This window comes from Molossus molossus, unplaced genomic scaffold (assembly GCF_014108415.1).
Source record: "Molossus molossus isolate mMolMol1 unplaced genomic scaffold, mMolMol1.p scaffold_m16_p_18, whole genome shotgun sequence".
NCBI classification, from domain to species: domain Eukaryota; kingdom Metazoa; phylum Chordata; class Mammalia; order Chiroptera; family Molossidae; genus Molossus; species Molossus molossus.
Genome location: NW_023425353.1, coordinates 11,436,000 through 11,461,009, shown reverse-complemented (window position 1 = coordinate 11,461,009; position 25,010 = coordinate 11,436,000). Strand labels below are relative to the sequence as shown.

The 25,010-nt window shown below is 44.2% G+C and overlaps 1 protein-coding gene across 17 annotated transcripts in view; it reads right to left on the bottom strand.

The window, feature by feature from the left end:
* Positions 1-314: 314 nt before the first annotated feature.
* Positions 315-25,010, bottom strand: part of CADPS (calcium dependent secretion activator) — a 479,176-nt gene continuing 454,480 nt past the window's right edge. For 9 of the 17 annotated variants that reach the window (XM_036266617.1, XM_036266610.1, XM_036266613.1 and 6 more), the window contains 2 exons: positions 5,214-5,318; positions 315-1,526 (listed from right to left, as the gene is read on the bottom strand). In XM_036266617.1, coding sequence (XP_036122510.1) covers positions 1,347-1,526; positions 5,214-5,318 — 285 coding nt within the window. In that variant the 3' untranslated portion in view covers positions 315-1,346. The remainder of the gene's footprint in view (positions 1,527-5,213; positions 5,319-25,010) is intronic. The other 8 variants (XM_036266620.1, XM_036266611.1, XM_036266615.1 and 5 more) reach the window with 1 other exon arrangement.

The following is a 25,010-nucleotide window of genomic DNA, read 5'->3' as shown; positions in this document are numbered from 1 at the left end:
GGCCTTCTCTTCATACAGGAGAAACATTTCTCTCGTTTACACTACTCCCTTGCTTAGCAAACCCTTATTTATCCTATAATGCAATGTAATCTGCCCAACATGTCCAAACGCCCGCGGATTCTGAATGAGCGGAGTCTGAATTCACGGAGTTTCAGGCTGGCCCTCGTGAAGACGAGCTCAGGGAAGCACCCGCTCGGGGGTGGCAGGAGCAGCGTAGGAACACGACTCCTCCCTCCCTCCCTCCATCTCTTCCCGCTTCCTGCGATTCAGTTCTGACTTCCACAGGAGACAGAGGGAAAAAAGACTCAAAAGTGTATTCTTTGGACATTTGAATAGTTATTTATTGAGAAGCCACAGTTTTTCACACTTTCATAACTGTAGGCTTTATATAAGGCAAAAGCAGGATGGATCCACTAGTTTACACAGAAAGAAAGAGGTCTGCAGAGGACCCCAGGGTCGTGCAGTTACAGATCAAAATGCGATGTACATGACAGATATAAAAACAGTGGGGACCAAAATCATTAAATTATGGTTACAGTCTACTGAAGGAGATGCCCATATCTTATTATAAACACATTTATAGTCTAGGGTTGTAATTTAAATATTCAGTTTTTTTTTACATACACGGTTATGGAAACATAAAAGCAAAATGTAACATGTAACAGGAGAAACTTGGACAGAAGACAGTTGCTCTGAACTGTGCTTCATGTTAAGTCGTGACCGCTCACGCTTGCCGTGGCAATGAAGAGGATCGTCCATTGGTATGTAGCCATCTGTTTTGGCTAACTAGAAGGATAAATGAAAGGATGGGTTGACAAGGACACCAGGGGTTCATTTTTTAGTTTTAGGGGAACAGAGAGAACCAAAAGTTGGTTGTTGGAGCCTTGCCTTTTGTTTCTCAACAAAACAAAGCAGACCTACGTGTCTTGATGAAACAATTTACTGTACTCATCTAAAGAACTGGCATCCACGCACAGGAGACGGCGTGGAAGTACTGGTGGCCCTCACAGCCATTCACTGTCAACGCATACACGGCACGTCAATGAAGCATCAGTTCACTCTGCTGGTGAAAGGGGCACACCTAGCGGTTGGACTATGTATTCTCTGTGAACAGCATTTAAAGAATGGTGCTCCATATTGCTTGTAAACATAGACATGGGTCAGGAAATGGTGGGCTTGAAGGTCATTTGCTAATCTTGATACCACAGAGCTAAGATGGCAATTGTATTGGTAAACATCTCATGGGCATGGTAGTTGACAGAAAATTCCCTAATGGGGTTAACTAACAGACTAAGGACATGCATTGAGTACAGGATCCGCCCCCCAGGACGCCAGGCCCGAGCCTTCTAATCGTCTTCTTCGTCTTCCTCATCGCTGTCCTTCATGCTGATGCCCTGCAGGCCCCCCCCTTCGCTCACTGATGCTGTGGCTTCCTCCACAGTGAGGCGGTTCCGGATGGTTTCGTACGTTTTGCTGTTTAAGGTCGAGTCTAGGACCCCTTGCAATCGGAAGTCCCTGTAGGTTTTCTAAGGAGGGAAAAGAGGCGGTGATCAGGGAGGGGAGGGAAAGGACAAAGGCAAGTGTGAGTGTGAGAACACCGGCCTTCCACTACATGTCACACTTTGCACATGGTCAAATGACAAGCCACCGTGCTCAGATTTCCCTGGCACCAAAAACAGATCTGTTGAATGACAGAAAATGAGAACTTGTGACAGGATAAACTGTATTCGATGAGACAAAGCAAAGAACATAAACTTGTGTTTATTCAGCTCCACAAAGGGAAATATTCCATAATTGTTTTTGATTTCTTTTGGGGAGGGGGTCTGGTTCTTTCTCTTAGATTATTATAAAAGAATAGGAGAGACCGTGTGGGAGGCTATTAGCATATCAAGAATGGATCAGGTGATTATGGTGTTCTGTGATCCCTGTTGCATTCTGGTCTTTAGCATTTTTGAAGCTCGTAACTGCATATCCGTCTGTCTCGCTCACAAGACAGACATATGTATGTTGGTGTATGACGCCTATTAGGCACAGCAATTGTGGGGAAGTGGAGCAGTAAAGCCTCATCAGTATGTTGCAGGCATGTGACTCATTTCTCATCTCCTTGGGAAAGGAGTGTCTCTCTTCCGATCACAACTTCAGGGTCTCGGAGAGAAATCTGGCTCTTTCTCAAGAGGACTGGTGTGGTATTACTGTACCACAGACTCCTTCTTTGTTCCTGCAGGCGATTTCTCTCGAATTTCCTTAGGTATCCCACGGACTGTTTTTCTAGAAATCCCTTAGCGTTAATTGAACATGACCAGAAGCATCTGGCTGTTGTCTACTCCATAAAAAATTGTACTGAGAGAGGTCTCTCTAGCTACAACTCTGCTCATCACACTGCATATCATTTCAGCTACCGACTCTGCTGTCTGCTCTCCTATTGATGTGGAAAACTCGGGGGCACGAGAGGAACGCGAGCACACTTCGGCACCACTCCCGGCGGGATCTCTGTGTTGTTTGTAGTCCACCGAGTGCAGTCACAGAGTCACCAGTCACAGTGTCAGCCCCTCTTGGGGCCTAGAGTTGTAATGACTGCAGAGTGAACTAGCGAATGCGGTTCAGCTCGTAAAGTCCAATCGTCTAGGGCTATTGACAGGATGACTCCAGGTCTACTTTGCCAGTTTATACTCCTTGTCCCGGCCTGGTTTTTCATAGCACCTCCTTCCCCCACTAAAAGTAATCTGGCTTAGACACTAAATTAGAAGATCATTCTAATTATGGATCAAGATGCTGGCTCTCTTTGTTAGCCACCTGACCTGTTTCTTCACCTTGAGGGGAAAGGCTAGGAGGTTGAGTGAATGTCGGTACAGTGAATGTAGCTAACCGCATACCCAGGTGTTAACTTGATTTATTTTGTACTTTTCAGTCATTTATTCTTCGGACACTTGGCCTAACTTAGTTGCTGCCAGAATATGACGGGGAGAGAAAGGTAGAAAGCAGTTCCAGAGCAGGGCGTTCTCCAGCTGCCGGGGACGACACCTCGTCACTTTGAAATCCTCTACCTTGCACTGAGTAGGGGCTCGACCAATAATGTTGGATGGATGAATAAATGTTGCTGAATAATGAGTGACTGGATGAATACACGGTGTGGGTGTAAAGGCAGGAAAGAAAGCCAATTATCTTTGGACGTTTGCCTTGGAGAAGGAGACCCCGGGAAAGGCACTTAGTGAGGCGGAGGGGATGCTGCCTCATCCCTCCGCACCGAGGCTTTGGTTGAGCAGGGCTCAATTTGACAAAAGTGAAGGGGCGCCTTCGGCAGTGACATTTCTGTGTCCCTTCCCTGTGGTTCATGTCTGTTTTTGTTTTGGCAGGAGGCTAGGAATAAACCTCCTCTCTGATATATATTTTTTTCTTAATACAATATTGCTAATTCCAACATTCCCAATATACACCTGGAGATGTCAGTAATGGGAAGCTATTTTAAAATATTAAAATTAGCCCTGGCCGGTTTGGCTCAGTGGTTAGAGCATCAGCCTGCAGTCCAGAGAGACCCCGTTTGGTTCCCGCTAAGGGCATGTACCTCGGCTGCAGTTTGTCCCCGGCCCTGGTGGTCGTGCTGGTGGCAGCCACTCGATGTGTCCCTTTCACGTCGATGTTTCTCTCTCCCTCTCTCTTCTTCTCTCTCCCTCCCACTCTATCTGAACAAAAAATGGGAAATGTCCTCAGGTGAGGATAAAAACAATAAAAAAAAATAAAATTAGTCTGGCTGGTGTGGCTCAGTGGTTGAGCGTCGACCCCTGCACCCAGAGCTTGCCGGTTTGATTCCTGGTCAGGACACATGCCCAGGTTGTGGGCACGATCCCCAGTGGGGGGCATGCAGGAGGCGGCCAGTTGATATTCTCTCTCATTGATGTTTCTCTCTCTCTCTTCCTCTCCCTTCCTCTATCTCTAAAAGTCAATAAAGAAAAAAAAAATAAATATTATAATTAATGTCTTCTTTTCATGTCTATTCTGTAGGGGTTAAACAGAAATTCCCCCAAAGAATATTTATATCCAGAAACTGGAATTCAGATAGTTGAACAATAATGGCTCGTGATCTTGCCTTAAGGAGCTGACATTTAAAAAGATGTAAACATTAGGTTGTGTCCATAGTCCAACTGCATACATTTCCTCTCTAAGAGCTGCAGTGGAGGGCTGTCTGTAACCTCCACTGGGCGGCCCTTGGCGAGATCAAATGCAGATGATAATAATTCTCCTTAATTACACTGAATGGAACAGTAATTGGTTTTAAGTCAGCACGGAGGAGCACCTTCAGTGAAATGGTGCTAATCCGAAGGAGACTAAGAAATGGGGTTGGGGGTGAGGTGGGGAGATAGCAGGGGTGGGGGGACTTTCAGAAAACTGTTTAAAAAATAGAAATTCAACTACGTTTTATTGTTAAAATATTTTTAAAGAGACTTTGTGCTTTGAACGAGATTGTGGCATACAAATGTTTTTAAACCTGCCATGGAGAAGCATCAAATGGAAACCGAAATGATCAAAAACGTATTTACCTCCTTCTGTGATCTTATTATTTCATGTAAACCACTGAGATTTCACGCTGCAATAATTATCATTAGTCCAAGGCGCACACACAAGAGCAGGGAAAAAAGCTACTTCCAGGGTATGTTATCTCACCTTTGTGAGCTTTACATTGAATTGTCTGCACACATTGGCTTGTCTGCACGCATTGTTAGAGAAACTACTTCAATTAACTATGAGAACAATATTGATTTGCATCCTGGTAATGATCTCGAGACATATTTAGAAGTAGCTGGAGGTAAATATTTCTATGAAATCAATTGTGGCAAAAATTTATTTAATTAAACCATAAATAAAATTGGTAATTGATGTGATTAGCACAGGGGTACCAAAAGCCAGCTTTTAAAAGTATAATGCCAAGGGCACAATAACCCCTGCGGTATTTTTACATGGCAAATACATCACATATTTTTGCAGCCTTGATAAAATGTCAAATTCCTTTTTCTTAAATTTTCCTTTGATGTCTGAGTAATAAATTAACCATGCATAGCAAATGACTTTATAGGTTTTTCTTGCATGAGACACTGTTGTGGAAATTGTCTTGTTTTAAATGTAAACTCATATTCTTTATGTTAAGGAAGTTCTGCAGTTTGCCAATGAAACGCATTTCAGTAAGCTATTTGCAAAGAAGAAGAATTTTTTTCTTTTACCTTTACCATCCTAATTAGTGTTTTCAACTGGTAAATGTGCAGCTGTAAGTCCATCCGGTCCGTCAACCAGGTGCAGATCACGTTCATGGAGCTGTTGTACCATTGCTGGAAAAAGAGAGAAAAGTTCTCCAGCGTCACAGAGCGTTCACAGAGCGGAGAGGGAACAGGCCCCATTCAAGCACCCCACTCTGTTCCAAGAGGAAACAAAATGGTTGCAGAGAACTTGAGAGCATAGAGACCATGAACAAGTATTGATACAAAAATGACAAGATACCGGATCAGCCTAAAAGAGATCAGTGTGGACTTGAAATCTAAAACAAAACTCCTCCAAGGTAGACATCTCACATACGATCAACCGACATAGATCCCCCTTTGCTCTTCTGATTCTCCTTTTTTGTTGGTTGATTTTACTCCCTCGAGAGTTTATTTCCTAACGCCATTGTCTTGGGTGCACAGGAAGATGGGGCTTTTCCACTGAGCTAATTGATGTCACCTGCTACTTACCTTTTGAAAAATCCAGACCTCATCTGCTAAGGACAATTCCAAGAATCATGGTTAAGAGTCTTTCAAATGCAGGGCAAAGTTGACTTTCATTTTCCTTATTGGGGTGCTTGGATAAGGACAATGAAGGAGGTTTTCTCTTTAATGGCCAAATTATACTCTGGGCATCTTAAGTGACCTTACGTTGGCTCTGCAATCTGTTTTAATCTTAACACCAAAAAATGATGGAAGATGAGAGAAAAAAACCATCTAGAAATGAGCTCATTTCAAGCTGTTGAAATCATACTTCCCCTTAAGGGGGTTAAATTTTGCTTCTTGTCTGTGAAAAATGCTTGAAGCTGTGTCACTTAGACTGCCACCCCTGCGGTGCAGGGAGTCTCTGGTGCGGTATAATTTTGCAGTACTGCTCATATATTCATAAATCTCACTTGGAGACATATGAACAGTGTTATGAAGTGTCAGTATGAAAAAATCTAATCTTTTAAACTTCACCAGGTTTCATTACGCATTGCCGCTTATACCAAACAATTTACAAATAAAATGAAAAGGTGTGGATGGACCTATACAGTTATTTATAGGGCATCTATATGAACTGGGCACAGAAAAGATGTTAAAAAAAAAAAAAAAAGAGTGGTTAGAGAATTGAGCCACACACTCTCATGCTAACCAACACACATCCACACACATGCATACACGCACACGCGCACACAGTGCACACCAGTGGGGATTTGAAAAGCATAAATAAAAACATGTTTCTGATGGTAACTCCACCCTTTCTCACCTAAAGATCATCCAAAATCAGTTTATGCCTAACACTCACAGTTTTTCCGAAGACTTGTTTCTGACTTAATTTCTTTAAAAAAAATTAATTTGGGTCTTTACTTGCAAGGTAAACTGCCAAGTTTCACCTTGCGAGAAACGGCAGAGTCTCAGCCATGGCGCTCGGAAGCCCTCTCTGCAATCTCTCATTCTAGGCTCCTTCCTCGTCAGAGCCAAGTGCAGCTCTGCCTGGAGCCCAGCCGCAGACCACATACCCCCCCAAGGCAGCACTGCAGCCTCGCAGCCAGCTTCTGCTCTTTTAAAGATCATGGAGGCGAAACTGTCACTTTAGGAGCCTTCTGTCCCTCCCCAGGGAGCAGGCGGTGGGGGCGGGGATTTTTCCTGGAGATTTGCAGTTCACTCCTCGGAGGGGGTGGTTTGCCGGGTCAAGCTGCTTCAGGCATGGACAGGTTTTCCCCTCTAGGAGTGAGAACATTTTACTGAAACTTTTTTTGGGGGGGAGGGGTGGTTATTGGGGTGTTTTTGGCACCTCCTGCCTTGGGATTCTGGAGCTTGTGCTGTCACTGTATTTGGGTTTGTTAAGAAGGGGACGTGGACGAGAATACGACTGGGTCGCTGGCGTTTCCTGAGCCCTGCCTTGCTCTTGGCAGCTGGGGTGCTCTTGTGTTCAACCCGAGCCTCAAATTCATTTACAGCCTGCTTCTGAGATGCAATCCGGGGGCTCGAATCACCTATTTTGAGAGTTATGAGCAATCGCCCCTGCACCCCCAATCATGGGGATGAAAGATGACCTTCAAGGAACCCGGGCCACCTCCTGGCCAAACCTACAAGCCCAGGGCCTCATGATGGGCGCATCTCAGGGACACAAAAGAGGAATGTGGCACCCTGGCTTCTAGGCAGAGGTGGCATTTTGCTTTGGCTGTGACAACAGGCAAACCGGCTCTGGCTCAGATCACTGCCAGCCTTGTGCTACATGCCTTTTCTCTCTGCTGAGACGTGCCACCTTCCAGGAAAAATAACGACCCCCACCCTGCTTCATATGAGTAGTTCCCATTCTTGTAAATGGCTTCAGGGTAGTGAAAAATAAAAACAAGAAGGTAGAATACCATCAGGACGCGTTCCCCGCTGCTGAAAGGGTCGAGGGGGAGGCAGTGCACATCGCGATGGATCCGTGCATCACACTGGCAGATTCCCCCCCAGGAGAACGAGCAAGCCCTGGAACATCCATTCCTCCTGGATCTCACATCTAGCAAAAGAAGTGTAAGAAATGGATGATGCCCCATTGGCTGCACATTGAAAGAGGCAAAAGGGAGAAGTCGCTTCTTTCCAAACCTTCTGCTCAGGAGATGAAATTGGCGGCACTTTTGGACGCAGCACTGTGCTAACTTGCTTTTCTGGAAAGGCGCTCAAAGGCATTTGGATGTCGGAGAAAGCAAGAGTCACTGCCTTCTAGAACTTTAAAATGGTAGAGGTGAAAGGGATCCGCCACATTATCCTTTGCAGAGGAGAAAACAAAGGTCCAGAGAGCTGAGGCAACTTGCTCAAGGTCACACACCTAGTCCAGTTCTCCAGGATTAAGTCCTGGACTGAAATAGCTGATCATCTCGTCACTCCCCCCTGGGAGGCTATAATAATAGTGTGCTCTTCACAGGGCGAATCCTGTGCGTCTCTTCCCAACTCCACGTCCAGGGTGGCACATCGACGGGCAGAAATAGGCCCTGGTGGGAATTTTCACACCACGGAAGTTGGCTCACGCCACGAACCAGGACAGTCTCCCTCCCAGAAAGCCAGTTGTTAAACATTGATCAGCAGGCTGCTGGGTTTCTGGGCGGGTCCCGTGTTTGCTCGTGCAGTTTACAGGGCTTATTCATCAGGGTTGCTGTAGTCGAGACGGATGCTAATACAGCAGATTTGTTATGGTTCTTCTGAAGAGGAAGTTAATAAAACATTTTTAGTTCTCCCCATTTTATTTTCTCTGTGGTTCAGATATGCCTTTTCCAGAGAGACTCTAATACCTGGGCACTAAAATGTTGGTGAAATGTTCTCTAAACCCTTAGAGGTAAAAATTGTGAGCTGATGTCGTGTGCTAAGTAGTTAAGTTTAACCAGGACTTCTTTGTGCCTGCTCTCAATTCAGGTCTATTAATTGGAAACTTCCTAAGTAAGGTTATTTTAATTCCAAAAGAGCACTGGAGAAATAAAATCCTCAGACCCTCAACACCTTTACAGTATGCCCTCTTGGGATAATTCTGTAAGGATTTTTTTTTTAATCCTCACCTGAGACACTTTTTTTACATTTTTATCTTCAGATAGAGCGGGAGGGAGAGAGTGAGGAGAGAAAGAAAGAAACGATGATGTGAGAGACACATCGAGTGGCTGCCACCTACACAACCCCAACCAGGGCCAGGGACAAACTGCAACCGAGGTATGTGCCCTTAGCAGGAACCAAACCCGGGACTCTCTGGTCCATGGGCAGACGCTCTAACCACTGAACTAAACCAGCCAGGGCTCTGTAAGGGTTTTATAGTTGGAACCAAAAAGGACGCCCATCATAGTGGTGGCCTGCAGACCCCAGGGCCCTTGGGACGCAGTAGATAGCTCCAGGAGCAGCTCGAAGAGGAGTTGGAGGGCTGATCTGAAACTTCGCCATTTAGTTCTTCTTTCTCCCATTCTACGGTGTAGTCATTAAGAAAATAGACCTTGCCTGTCTTTTGCCTGGATTTGTAAACTTGGACAAGTTATTTACATTCTCAGGGACTCAGTTTTCTGATAAAAATAGGATTAGCCAGCCTTTCGCAGGCTTTTTGATGACGGAACGAAGCCGTGTGAGTACTGGGCTAGTGATGAGGCCTCGGTAAATGCCGCCAGCACCCCGCCACCTTCCCCAGCACCATCATTGCCCCTCCTCTCTCGTTCTCTCTCCTTCCCTTCCTCCCCCAAGAAATACCAGACAACCAGAGAGAAAGCAGAGCCAGTGCCTGGGGAAAGCCACGTGGCAGAGGAGGAAATGATTCCTAATGGAGTATCTCTGCAACTGTATGCATTAGTCTTAAAGGACACATGACTAGCTCTTAGAAATGCAATTCTGTTGTACACTTGTTTTGTGGTAGATCCTCACCCAACCTGCAAAATCTTCCTGGGTGCATAGAGCACAGTTTAAATGATATGGACCTAGATTCCAACCCTGCATGGATAAGTTACAGCTTCATCTTGGGTTGGCCCCTACTAGCTGGGTAAGCTCAAGCAAGCTCCTTAACTCTCCGGTTCTCACTTTCCTCTTGGGGTTAATGCCAGTACCTACTTCACAGGATTACTGTGAGCATTAAAAGAGATAATTGCTTTACATAAATTGCCTAGCAGAGTGACTGTCACATAGTAAGCACTCAATAAAATGTAGCCACGTTTGTTATTACTACTCTGGAGAATAGAACAGATATAAGTGCTTTCAATATACAACACAAAGGAATTTTCTTGATTTATTTCCAGTAGAAGTTTAGATAACTAATATGCAGTAACACCCAGGTCACACATTGTGCCCTGCAAACACATTAACTTCATACAGAGCAATCCTTACACATAATATGTCTCTTCTTCAATATCAGGGTTCACTATAACCAGGATTAGGGAAAAGCGAGTGAGGCAGGATCTTGCAAGTACTGGATTGGATACTGCCTTTAATTAATATTTTGATAGTTTTTCATCATGGATTTTTGGCATTAATTTTGATTTTTAATATGTTGTATTAAAATATTATTGTTCTTGATTACTATATTTCTTTAAACTGAGAAATTCCAAAGTTTTGCAACTGAAAAGTGACTCATGTACCTCTCCCTAGTCCCCACCCTTGGGTTCACTGTTCCCCTGGAAACTTTATCTCTTGGAAAGGCTGCAGGGTTAAGAGATAAGATAAAGAATTTATACCTCATTGGACAATATAGAGCTCATAGACAATGGACTTTCACTCAGATTTGAACCAGTCCCTAATCATCAAGATGGAGCATTACTGTGGTGACCGTGGCCACTTCACCTGCATTAGTCTAAGTTCCAGACCCCCATCCTGATGTTAATTTGATGTCCTAAAGAGACTGTACTGTTAACGATTCATTTGTTTTCAGAGCAAGCTACCTATCACACACGAGTGGCAATGGAAAGAAGGAGCGGAGGCTGAAAGGAGCTAGAACTATGCACTGCGCTTCCATACTCACTAATCATGAGGGTAATATACCCCTTAACTTACACACCCTGATCAGACCAGACCATTCTATACGATGCCAGAGTCTACTGCTTTGAACAAAGTACTATTTCACACAAAGTTCCCAATACACACACACACACACACACACACACACGCCCCACAATTAATAAAAATATCTACCAAGTCATTGAATACTGAGCCCTTACAATGTGCAGACACTATGCCCAGCATTCTACAAACATTACATAATTGAATGATCAAGCTGACCTCTTAAGAGGTTGACACTATTAACAGCCTGTAAAAAAGGGGGCACGGATACGTTAAATAAGTAGCCTGTTATTCAACTTAACAATTTTAAAAAGTAATGGATTATTTATATAGAAAACAGCTCTAGTTCTTGGAGTTGACTCGGCAAAGTCATTCACCTTGTAACTTCTCAAAGGAGAAGTGTGTGCGTAGGATGATGCTGTGAAGCTGTCTCAGAGCCTGAGCTTGGCTTGGCATTGAAAGATTCTACTTGTTATGCACTTAGAAAGTTGCTAAGTCCAGTGTAGGGAGTCAAGGGGATTCCCACGGAAAACCACTCAACAGACTTACAGAACTGATAGATGTGAGTCAACCATTACTGACTCCTAAGGGGCATGATTAGAAGAAGTCAGATGAGGATGAGGGATGCCATTTGGTAGTTAGAATCAACACTTTTTTTTCCCCCTGTAGCTCTGCCTGACTTTTTCTTCTTTTAGGTTTGTAACTCAGCAATTTATCACTGTGGGCAGGTTGAGTTTTCACGAAGAAATACAATTAGAACAGTTGCCTTTATCACAATGGATTGAATTTTCCTAACTGACTTTTAAAAACACCCAATCAGAACAGCAAACAATTAAAAAAAAAATGAGGATAGTGTAAGGAGCCTCTGGGCAACTTCAAGCGTGCCAACATTCGCATCATAGAGGTGCCAGAAGGAGAAGAGAGGGAGCAAGAAATTGAAAACTCATTTGAAAAAGAAAGCTTCCCTAACTTGGTGAAGGAAACAGACGTACAAGTCCAGGAAGTGCAGTCCCAAACAAGATGAACCCTAAGAGGCTCACACCATTTTACCTATAAGGGAGCTCCCATAAGACTGTCAGCTGATTTCTCAAAAGAAACTTTTCAGGCCAGAAGGAGTGGCAAGAACTATTCAAAGTGATGAAAAGCAAGGACCTTACAACCAAGATTACTCTATCCTCAAAGCTATCATTTAGAATTGATGACATATAAAGAGCTTCCCAGACAAGGAAAAGCTAAAGGAGTTCATCACCACCAAACCAGTATGATATGAAATGTTGAAGGGTCTTCTTGAAGAATAAGATAAAAAATATGAACAATAAATGTCAATAAATACATACTTATCAACAATTGAATCTATGAACAAGAAAAACAGAAAGAGATCATATATTCAGATAACTTTTTGTGGGTTGACAGATGGGAGGGGAGATGAGAAAAAGGTAAAGGGATTAAGAAGTACAAGTTGGTAGTTACAGAATAGTCATGGGGATATAAAGTTCAGCATATCTATAATATTTTAATAACTAGGGGTGGTGTTGGATGAGTGTGAGATTTATTGGGGTGATCCTTTAAGTCATGTAATGTCTGGTCACTGGGCTGTACACCTGAAAGTAATATAATGATGTATGTCAACTGTGATTGAAAATAAAAAATTATAAAAATAAAAATAAAACACACATACACAAAGTTCTAACATTGATCAAAATTTCAGTTCTGAGAAATTATACATCATAAGCATTAAAATTGTCAATGAACAGAGTTGAATAGTAGAGCCTTGGGGAAGTTCGGTTTCATGTGAAATTAAAGAACATGTCATCAGGGTGTACTATGAGAGACAATCTTAGACAGTTTAGTGAAAATAGTACAGCCCTGGCCGGTTTTGCTCAGTGGTTAGAGCATAGGCCCTTGGCCCCAAGAGTCACATGTTTGATTCTGGTTAAGGGCATGTACCTTGGTTGTGGTTCGGTCCTTGGCCCTGGTCTGGGTCGTGCAGGAGGCAACCAAATCGATGTTTCTCTCTCTTTCTCTCTCTCTCTCCCTCCCTCCGACGCTATCTAAAGGTAATTGGAAAAATATCCTTGGGTGAGGATTAAAAAAAAGGAAAAGAGCCCTGGGCGGTTTGGCTCAGCGGTTGGAGCGTTGGCCTGCAGTACAGAGAGACACGGGTTCGGTTCCCGCTAAGGGCATGTACCTCGGTTGCAGTTTGTCCCGGCCCTGGTTGGTCGTGCGGGTGTCAGCCACTCAATGTGTTCCTTCACATCGATGTTTCTCTCTCTCTCTCTCTTTCTCTCTCTCCCTCCCGTTCTATCTGAACAAAAAATGGAAAAATGTCCTCGGGTGAGGATAAAAAAAAAAGGAAAAGAAAAGAAAATAGTCTAATGCAAAACTTGGTTCTTTCTATGTTGCTTTTTTCTTTAAAGAAAATTTTTTCTGAAGTATGATGTGCATACCTCAGTGTATCACTTTTAAGAAAACACACACACGTATGCACCATGCACACACTCCCAACAAGACATGCTGCTCCGTGCCTATAACTGAGGGCATTATTTAGCCCAATATTGTAAACATGAACTTTTTTAGAAATAATGGTATTTGGCCTAAGGACCAAAATTGTATCACCCATGAACATACACCTTTTTAAATTAAAAACTCCTGACTCCGTCTAATATATCTTAAGCATGAATGGGTTGAAATTTATAAGGATATGAGTTCTGTTGTTAGTTCATTTTAAATATGTATTTCCTTTGAAATTGGCATGTTCCAGCCATACATGCCAGACAGGCAAAACACTAAATGCCTGGGTAGTTCATGGCCAAACTCTAAGCAGCTGAGTCTTTATCATCATCTATAGTCTCACTTCACAGATAAGGATGCTGAGACCCAGACAAGTCAAGTGGTCTAGCAGCAGCTAGCAAGAGATGGAGCCTGAACTCAAGAGCTGAGAGGCAGTACAGCCTAGTGGCTAAGAGAATGGACTTGAACCAGGCCTCTCCTGCATTTGAATCTTCATAAACCCCTTAACCTCTCTGTGCCTCAGTTTTCTCATCTGTTAAATGGGGATGGTAATGAAAACCACTTAGGATTAAATGAGTTATATTTGCGGAGTGTTTACAACAGCACCAGGCATACCCCACGTGCTAGCTGTAAGGATCTGACCCACACTACCCCACCCTGCTTCACCAATAAGAAAACATCTCCCTAAGTACAAGCTATCCAGGGTCGTGCAAAGCTTTCTGAGCAGATTCTATTCTTCTAAAAATGTCTGAGAAAACAGGTCATTTGTAACCTCTTGGTAACCAACCTGTAGTTCTGGACTGAAGGAACAGTGAATGCTGGAGGGTTTTTATCTTTTCTTTGGAAAGTACCCTTTCCGCCACTTAGCAGAGCCTCGTGCGTCAGAAATGGCCTCAGCACCTTGTTTGGAGTGTTGAATGAAGAAAGGGCACTTTGTTTGTTGGCAAGGAGTCAAAGAGGGAGATAATACTTTGGCCACACCCATGTGACTAAGTTCTTCACTTTGCTTTTTGTGACCAAAGTGGGTTATAATTAGTTAGGGAGAAAAAAAAACAACCCACAAGCTACTTAAATGGCTATATTGAAACACTGTAATGAAATCTTTTACATTGAAGCTTTCAATGCATATTTCTTCCTGACAATCTGGGTAATTTAAGAGCATGTGAAAAGCATCATCCAGGGTTTCTTTACATGTCTACCCAAGTACCCATCGCTTCATTAACCTGAGCTGCAGTTCCACAGCTCGCGTCTCTCAGGTCTAGGATTGCGGGGCTGTGGCTGTATCAGTGTCTGATTCAGACTCCGAGAGGGCGTGCCTAGAAACCAGGGCGTGTTCCAGTCCCTCTTCCAAGTGGGCGGAGCCCTGAGGACTGCATGCAAGTTTCAGGATTTGTCAGAGCTTCCCAAGGACTTATCTGAAAGGACAGGTCATCTGAGTGCTTCTGCCTTATGGGAGTGCTATTGTCATTCAGGATTTCACGTACCAAAGCAACTACTCCTAGAAATGGGTATTTCCAGTCACAGCTTCAGGACGCTCAGCCTGGAGCACAAAGATACCGAAAATAAGCAGACCCCAAAATCAGAGATACAGATCATCAGAATGACCTTCAGGCCGTCCCAAATGTTCTTTGCTTTTAAGGGTGTTTTTTTGTTTGTTGGTTTGTTTCAACATCTGTAATTCTTTGAGTGCCTGAAACCCCATTTCTTTGAGGTCTTTGCAAAACGGCTGTGGCTCTTCAAGCTTCTAAACTCTGGGTTGCATGCCCTGGAAGTCCGATGCAGGCCAGACTGACGGAGGTCAGGGCACCAGACAGACGGTGGGCCCAGAGACTCCAGTTACCTAGAACCTGGTGCTGAAAGTATTCAGCTATGCTTTTTCCTTCAGATTCGTCTTCCAAGGAAGAGAGAGTGCAAACCAAAAATAGCTTTTTAAAACTTGATTTCAATGTTTGCTTCTTCTCTAGGAACATATGTAGAATTTAGCTTTTGGGATCAATATTATTTTAACCTCCTTAGAGAGGGCCTAAATAATACATTGATATTCTTTTATTAAAATAAGTCAGCAATTTTCAGCCTTTCCCATGCCATGGCACACATAAACTAATTACAAAAATTCTGCAGCACACCAAAAAATATATATTTTTTGCCAATCTGACGAAAATAGGTATAATTTTGATTCATTCACACTGGACAGCTACTGTTGTGTTGGCCATTGTCATTTTTAAAAAATTTTATTTGACAATCTAAGGGAAAAGAGGTTAAGTGTCCCTGATGAAATAGTCAGGTATTGCATGTTTTAAAAATGCTTGTGGCGCACTGGTTGAAAATGGTTAAAGTAAGTGGTTATCTATTCAACACCAAATCTGCACTCTCTAGTCCTGAAGTGCGGAGAAATGCCAAGCAGCAAAAGTCTTTAGAATATTATATTTAGATATTATATGCATGACCAAAGGATGACTCCACGCTTGGACTCCTGACTAATGCTCTGCGGTCTTCCAGCCCAGGACAGTCCTGGCACTATTGGTTTCCTGCGAAACACACGAGGGACGTAGTCCTGAAGGATCCTTTCTGAATGCAAATCAAGCAGGAGAGTTTAATATGTGTGTTTTTAAAATTGATTTCAGAGAGAAGAAAGGAGAGGAAGAAAGAGATTTCCCCCCGACTGGGAATCAACTGGTGACCTCCTATGCATGGGAGGACACTCGACCAACACAGCCACACTGGCCAGGGCCAAGCAGCAGACTTTACATCGAAGCTAAGCTCATGGAAAATTCTCTCTGGATGACACATTCTTTTTTTTAATGGTTTGGTTAATCTATTGGCAATCTTTTCTTATTTTTATTTATTGATTTTAGAGAGAGAGAGAGAGAGAGAGATAAAAAGAAACACCAATTTGTTGTTCTACTTTATACATTCTTAAATGTAAATATTTATACATTCATTGGCTGATTCTTGTGTGTGTCTTGACTGGGAATCAAACTCACAACCTTGGAATTGGGATGATGCTCTAACCAACAGCTACCTGGCTAAAGCAACTTGTCGACAGTCTTAATAAGCTATCCAAGCTAGCCAAAGCCAGGCTAGAATTGAGAGTTTTGCTTCTGCATCAATCAGACTGCATGAAACTCAACAAGCCATACACTTTTTTGCATCCTGCCCAACGCTGTTTCAATGTTGCGGGCGGTCACCTGCAAGGGGATGTGATGGTCTCTGAAAGGCTTGCTTTCCTAATACTCTCCAGTAGATACTGCTGGCAATCGTGTACCACCTCTCAGTGAAAAAACTGTCAAAAATCAACTCATAGATAGTTATCTAAAGACAGGAAGTCACTAACATTTTCCTAAAGCAGAAGTACCGATGTGAATTTTCAGTCGTGAAAGCGGTATCGACTCAGAATGCCTCTTCTGCCGTCCCCACAACCTAAGTAAGTGCTACTATAAAAAGAGGGAGATCCAGCTTTTGAGTTATAGACGCAACAGAAAATTGAAAGCAGTATCTCGAAGAGATATTTGCACCCATGTTCATAGCAGCATTATTTATAATAGCCAAACCGTGAAAGCAGCCCAAGTGTTCACTGACAGATGAATGAATAAAGAGAAGGTGATATATACACACAATGGAATATTATTCAGCCTTAAAAAGGAAGAAAATCCTGTCATATGCTACAACATGGAGGAACCTTGAGGCTAGTATGCAAATAATTAAAATAAGCAGCGAACAAAAGGCAAATCCTGTCTGAGTCCCTTACATGAGGTCTCTGGAAGAGTCACGTTCATAGAGACAGAAAGTGGCAAGGTGGTGGCCAGGGGCTGGGGAGAGGGAAACGAGAGCCATTGTTAAAATGGGTAGAGAGTTTCAGTTTTGCAAAATGAAACGAGTTCTGGAGGTTGGTTGTACAACAGTGTGAATGTACTTAACATTATTGAAGCATATCCTTTGAAATGGTTAACACGGCAAATTTTATGTTTCTTTTACCATAATTAAAACAAACAACTTTCCTTAAGAAAGCTCGGTTATTGAGCAACGTACATATTCTAATCTGGAAACGCAACCGTGGTTCACAAAATGCCCACATCCTCTGTGAGACGAACATGGGCCTTTCGTTGAATGCCGGGATTGAGACAGTTTCTCAAGGCCGAATTCTGAGACTGAAGAACAAAGAACAAATCTGGTAGCATTTGCTCAGTCATTTATTTGGTTTATTTAAAACATGCCACGGGGCCAACATTTCTAAATCTGTGAAACAGAATTAAATGAAGCCCAGAGATGAGGACTGAGAATCCTCAGAGAGAATTGGGTCCAAACAACAAAAAAGGATGCATTTTTCACACTGTGTGACACGTCACCTCACGTTTTCACAGAGACTCCCCTTACTGCCCCCGCCCCTGACTTTCCGCGCAGACCTGCCGGAGCAGTGCTCAGCCCTGAGACCCCGTCCCTCTGCCCAAAGGGCAGCAGCTCCCCGCCCAGAATCATGCCACCACCACCTTATTCAGGTTTGGAATGTGTGTTCAGGAAGCCCTTATTTTAGGAAACAATTAAGTAGAATTAGGCTAATAATGCGAGGCAGGCGAAGCTTTTGCCCTTTGCTGAGAAATAACTCCTACGTAGAACAGTTACACTCATAAAAATCATGTGTTTCTTAAATGCCTCGAAATGATCTTTGCACCAAGCTTGGCAATTAACACTGCCCCACTGCGGAGCATTTATTCCCTGGGCTGAGGAGGATTAATCTCCGTGTTTGCTCCACCAATGTCTTTCTTCGGTAAAAATACGGTATGAGGCTTCGGGCAGGGGCCAGAATTTCTGCAAGCGGGAATTTCACAGGAGGCCTCATCCCCTGGTCATCTGGGAGAGGGGTAAGGTGCAGGGGAAGGGCTGGGCGTCCCTGCCAGGCCCAAACAGGGACCCCGGCCAAGGGCTTTCTTGGGCCTACCTGTTCTTGACTCCGAGGAGGATGGGAAGGCCTTGTCTACGGAGGGGCTCTCCCCACCACCCCAAGCCCATCTCCTCCTCACAGTAGCTAGTCGTGGGCCTTCTTCTGGGCCCGAAGCAATAGATTCACCACCTCCAAGCCTGGGCAGGAAGTGACCGCTGGGCAAAAGGGGGACACAGACCCTCCTGTCAGATGCTTTGTCTCCTTGACAACACCCCAGCTGGTGGCCTGAGGAACAGACTTAATTTCTCTCGTTCTTGCCCACCCTCCCCACCCCATACATCTCTCCTCCTCCCTCTCGACGCAAACGTACAACATCCAACATGAAGTTGCCGAAATAGCAATCTTGTCTCTGAATATATAAATTGCAAAAATTGATATGAATAAATCTGCAAGTGGCACACTGATTGTGGCACATTTTATCAAAAAACGGCGCTCGGGTGCCTGGTGGCTGGGGAGGGGTGGTGTCATTACACATACAGGAAAACATCTGCAAACTCCCCGTTTCTGTACTTAGAACCGAATGGAGGCATGACCTCCTGTTCCTTGCCATGAACTCTGAGTTCACACTCATATTTTACATGTTACAGGAAGCCACAGCTCGCCCCAGGGGTGCTGCAAACAGACACGCACAAGCCAGATGCAGCGCCCCCCTGCTCCTCGGTGCACCTGAAGGAGCAGGCAACTCGACATTCAAAAGCTGACATGCTCGCAGCTTAAGGTCACTTCGGATTTTGTAAAGAGGAGGACAAAACCAGGAATGCTTCTAGGGCTGGGCTGACAGCGGGGAGGCGGAGGGATTACAAGAAACCTGTGACTCTGCCTCTTTCTGCCTTTGCTGGTAGTTTTTTTGTGTGTGAACAAGTGCCATACAACAGATTGAGCCTCGTATAAAGGCCTGAGACTGTGCAAGGGCTCCCCGCTGGGCCTCAGCTGTGCTTGCAATTAGCAATAGGCTCGGAGTGATTATTGTTGGGGTGGCGGATGGCAACGCGAAGTGACAAGTTTTATGGGGGAAGTTGGGAGTGGGGATGCTCTGCAAGTTTCTCTTTCTTTCTCTTTTCTTTCTTTTTTTCTTGTTCTGCAAAAACCCTTCCTTGGGAGGCTGCAACCTGCCATTTCAGCGAAAGCTCTTTCTCCTCCGTCGTCATTGAAAAGAGCCTTCACAAACTTGGTGGAAGAATATTTTTCTCGGTGCTTTAGAATGCGGGTTTTCTAGGTCAGAGCTTCCTGGCTGCCCTATTTAATGTCAGAAATACCCATTTGCCTCAAATTAGCAGAGATCTGGGAGCTGAGGGCAGGAGATTAAGCATACAAAATTACTCAGCAGGTGACAGTGGGCTGGATTTGGGGGTTGAGAAGTCTTTAAAACTGACTACAAGACATTATATACTTCTGACAAAAGAACATAGTAATCCTACCTGCTTGCTTTAACCACTGTTGTTTGCCTATTATTATGTGCTTTAATGCTCATGAGAGCAAAACTATTGCTGATACTACTCAATTACCATAGTAACTCACACCAGTGACCTCTTATCGCGGGCTCCCAGCCCCGCCGAACCAAGCCAAAGCGTCTGTGTCTTTTCATTTATTGAAATGGTGACATAAACTTGGGCTGGGAAAGCTCCCGAGAGAGGCTACTCCTCTCTTTGTCCAGGATAATAACATGTTTTGAAATTTTGAGTAAGGGCCCTTCACCTCTTGAATCCAAGGTGGCTGTAAAGTTTGTGGATTCAAGGGTGTGGGACACGTCCAGAAACAGTATGAAGACGCAGAACAATGCCCACTGCAGCGCAGAGAGCGGGCGCGGCAAAGGCCAGCGGCAGAGCCCCGCCCCGCCCGGGCTGCAGCTGTTTGGGAGGAGGGAAACTGGGGCTCTTCCTGGGGAACATTTACTCTTTTATAACATCGTCGGGCTAACGGCGGACAGGACATAACTACCCAGGGGGTTTGGTTGCCAGTTTTTAAAAGGAAATAGAGGTAACACCAGTGTAAACTTTCCCAGCTTTGCCGCGTCCACCGTCGGTGAGTGTGTGTGTGAGCTCGTGCAGGCATGTACACACTGTCTGAATACTATTGCAGTTCCGATTCCTAAGGTTACAGCAACACATTAAATGCTCCTAGAAGTCCTGCAGTAAAAAAATAAAACGAAACAAAAAGCAAACAAAACCACCACTCCATTTAACTTTGCTCTGTATTTTCCAAATGCATTTGACTAAAAAACCCACTTTTCCTGAGCACCCCCCTCATGTTCCACTGAAGTCGCTTGGGAAAAAGTTCTATAGTGCCATTAATAATGAGAATCAGCACTAATAATGAGATAAATAAAATAAAAATTAGCAATAAAAATAATGAGTAAACATTTAGTGAGCACGTATGTGTCAAGCACTATTCTAAGCAGTTTATGTAAATTAAACTCTAATTAGCCTAACAATCTCAAAATATAGTCACTTTTTAAATCCCATTTTACATTTCTACAACATATAATATTTATATACATTTGTTTTCTATGAAAAAGAGAGAAAGGGGAACACAGTAAGCCATGTGTAATACACTGGCTTTTAATGTTCATTCTATTTTTCCTGCTTCTGACTCTCCAGAGATGCTGAAGTCCATGGGCTCCTTCAATAACTAATATTTCCCTATAACTCCATGCCCTGTGTAATATTAAGTTAATTGGGGAATGAGTCATGACTTCCTGCAAAATCCTCCCACTTTGGAAGTTAAGGTACCAAACAGCAAAATATACCTTTCCCTTCTATCTCTTTTGACTAGCCTCCGAATCCCTCCTGCGCAGAGAGAAAGAATCCAGTTTAGGCATCAAAAGCATATCTGTGCTTGCCTGTACACAATGCAGCTTCTAAAACTGCTGGGCATCTAAATGACTGAATAAAAATGTAACTAGTGGTCAAACCCTGAGTGAACGAGGAACCCGGCCCAACACCAGCTGTTCCACTGTCCCTGGCTGATCAGTAGGACCCATCACAGCAAACCAGGACAGACTGGAGCTTGACCTCTGCTAAACAGACAAGTTTTTTTGTAGCAAATGTCAAAAGCTGACATCTAACTTTCAGCGAATGGACTGGGGAACTGTGATATTTAAGAGAAAAGAAACAGTTCTCTTGTGTACCTGGATTTTCTCAGTTCAGATTAGTTCTCTCTCCAAGAGACATAAATAATGAGCGCAATGTGATTAAGCCCCAATCAGCTTCTGACCAGGCCTTGTCTGCCACCTGGGCCGCCCAGGGCAGGTGTGCAGTTTGGGAATTAACAAACTGACCATGGTTAACAATACCTTTCTCTAGGGCCTATTTTTCTCTGGATATGTTGGGGATTTAGTCCTCGGCCTCCCTGTGCATTGAGAAAATGGACCCCCATGCCTTTAGGCTCTGTCCTCTCAAAGAAACCTACTGTTTTGAGAAAATGTATAGTTACAATTCAAATTCACACTTTCACGTCATCTCAATAACTTGAAGCTCAATTATGTTGAAAACAAAATTCTAGTTTTGCTGGCACATCCTACCACCTATTATCCATGAGAGGAGTGAATAATTTATCTAAAAACTATTCTCTGAGATGCATTCAAGGACCTCAGAGGTAGGAGAAGGCTTCATCCTATGAACTGAACTCAGATGATTCACAAACAGCATCTGCCCACCCCCTGGTTGCTTCTTAGGTACAGGAACTGCCTTCAGAGCTAAAGGCATTAATTCACAAGCAGATTGACGTAAGCAACTGAACAAAAATTTGCATAGCATATAGAAATGATTATAGAAATCATACTCTAAAATAAGGATTGTACTCATGTACAGAACGGAAAGACAAAGCGGAGCGCCAACTCTGTCTTTTAAAATAGGGCTGTTAATCACATTAGGGCTAATTTCATAATTTGCACATATTAAACTTTCTGCAATCACGAATCCTGAGAGTTTTGTGAGTCGAAGTTGAAATTCTTATGCAGGAAAATTCACCTTGACTTCAAGAAGTTGTTTTCCTGGCCGAGGTTGTTTTAATCATAACCCTCAATATAAAACAAAACGAAACGAAATGAAACGAAACATGATGTGTACATTCACATAATGTCCTTGTTATTACGTGGGAAATGTTCAGGTGAACAGATCAATGCTTTAGGTCAAGCCGCCTGGCTAGCTTACAAGCAGATGGGTGAAGGGCATGGACATACCGTCTAGGAGGCCCCATCCAGAGCTCCCAAACTCCAAGGCAACAAAAGCCAACAACTATAGCTGGGTCCAGTTTAAAATTAAACCGGTCCTTTGAAAATTAAAGAGGTCCTGTGAGCACCTTGACAAGAGATCTATGTCAACATGGTCAGCCGGGGCTTCATGAGCATTGATTTCTCATAAGGAAAGGGTATGATAGGAGCCAGTGATACATTGAGTGGTTTCCAAAAAACAGTCAACAAAGAAGGCTTGGGTGCAGAGATAACGTTCAGAGGATGGCCCAGAAGCTAGCCCTGCTGGGTTTCAGCAGAGCAGGAGTGGAGTGAAGGCAGGAGAAAGACAGAAAGTGGTCGGGCAGAGCATGATTGCAATGACCTTGCTGGGTACCCTTCATATCTAAGCTGGTTGTGGACCCACCAGCCAGGAGATGCGACGTCTACGTCAGGTCCCCCCCAGAAGCACTCCGATGGGCCTAGGACCTGCGCACACAGAGTTAACTGTAAAGTAGCCATGAGTTAATACTGCGGCCTGGATCACCCTGCCCCGCCACGGACGCTCCCCGTCCACAGGCCTCCTGCCCCCCTCTCCTCCACCCCCCTTTTTCTGAGGCGACAGAATAAGAAATTAAACACTTGTGGGTTCATTCGAAAGAGTGAATGAAATTGAATAAGCTCTCAGTACTTGAGGCGCACAGCGAGTGCCTGAATGGGGCAAACCTCCTAAGTTGAATGGAGAGTCTTTTGGGACCAATTTGTCTCTTTTCACTCTTTATTCTTCCCTTTTTGCTGACAGATGTACAAAGGCGGAACTGCGCCGTGCAGCTTATCCGCATGCACCCACAGCAGCTGTCACTTTTGTCGAGCAAGTTAATCAAGCAAATGCCACCATATCCCACTTTCTATAAGGAACAACATGTTATAGACAGTAGTCTTGCTAGAAAGAGACTTTATTTTAACTTTGATTGGCTTGGTTTCCCCACCCCTCCCAATACTTCCCCCTTTCCCCCTAAAAAGGAGGGGGAGAGGGGGAGTGTGCCCAAGACAACGATTTGGCTATGATCACGTTAGATTTAATAATAATATTGTGCGAGGCTGAAGACTCGTTGGGAGCTCTTGCCTAGGGCCTGAGGGATGCCCCGGCGCTCAGATTTTTTGAGCATCTATTGTCTCTGTTGGGCTCTTAGGCTGTAGGTCTCGAGTAATAGCAAGAGATGCTGGGGACAGAAAATAGTATTATGCCACGGATACCTTGGATTAATTTTATCCTCCTTTCCTTTGTAAAGCAGGTTGTGTTATTTACATATTTCTCTTGATAAACCCCCTTGTCTGGCCAAGCTCACAAAGACGGCGGAAAAAGTGCCAGCCCACTTGGTGCGTCCAGCGGAATGCCCCAACTTATTTCTAATGTGCACCGACAGAGGCCAACAGGCCTCCCTTCTCCAGTTCTGTGTGAGCCACGCGGGGGGCCTCTGCAAGCTCTCCATCCCGTCCCATCCATGTCCCGGTGCTGGGTCACCACTCTGCTGAGGTTCAAGAAGCCACAGGCAGGAGTGAGCTTCACGAGAGGGAGCGGTGTGCTGACTCAGCCTTGTGCCCAGCCCCCACTCACTCAGGGAATGGAATGCCAACAGCAGACATATCTGGGATAAACAAACTCTTTAGAAACAATGCACAGAGATGACTTTCCACAGGCCAAGAGATTTGCCACTTTCCAGGGCCGGTTGACAGCTGCCGATCTATCTGGTAAGCTCTTTAAAACTTCAAGAGGAAATAAACTCTTTCTCTCTCTCGCTCTTCCTCCCTCCCTCTCTCCCTTTCTCTTTTATCAGCTTGTCACATTGTTTATTGTAAGTTTGGGCTGGAAATAAATCATGGAAGGACTTCGGTGATATCTGATCGCAAAATTTCACATTGCTGACACCTTAGGCATTATTGGATAATGACCACGTAATGATTTAGTTGTGACTACATTTGAATCATGCACGGATTGTATAACCATATTATTCTGTGATTTTGGATTACTTCCCCCTCTTGTAAGTATTGCCGGTCTGTGAAATCTCATCGTGTTACTGCAAACTTAGCTACGTGGGCAGGTAAAGAGTCAACAGGGCCTTGTAAGAAAATCTTGAGCATTGTGGTTGAATAATACCAGCATGTCAAGCTTTGCTTAAGGAAGTTAAGCCACTACCCTAAACCATTTATTAACTGTCTGGGATGTACTGGTATTGTGTTACCATCCTCATTCCCCACACCCCCAATAAACCACCAAACTTCATTCTCATGGGATAAATATCTCAGAACACAGCGGGAGATGCAGGCTGAAAGCTGAACCCGCCCCTTCGCGGGGCCTAGGTGGATGTGGCTTTGCCCCTTCCCCCGGGCGCCACAGACCCTCTCCGCTGAGGAGGCGGTTTCCCCACAAAGGGGGACCGGCGCGCCTTGCGGGATCTCCCACCTTTAGGTCTAGGCTCTGCTGGTGTTCCTGGAACTTGAGCCCAGTGACAATGTCCTCAATTTCAGGAGGAGGCCTGCCCCAATGGGGTTGAATTTTCCTTAGTCTGCCTGGTCAGCTATACCACCCCCCAAATTTTTAGGGGACAAGCTGTGACTAATAGGCCCCTTTCTACTGGGTGTCATGGAATTGCAG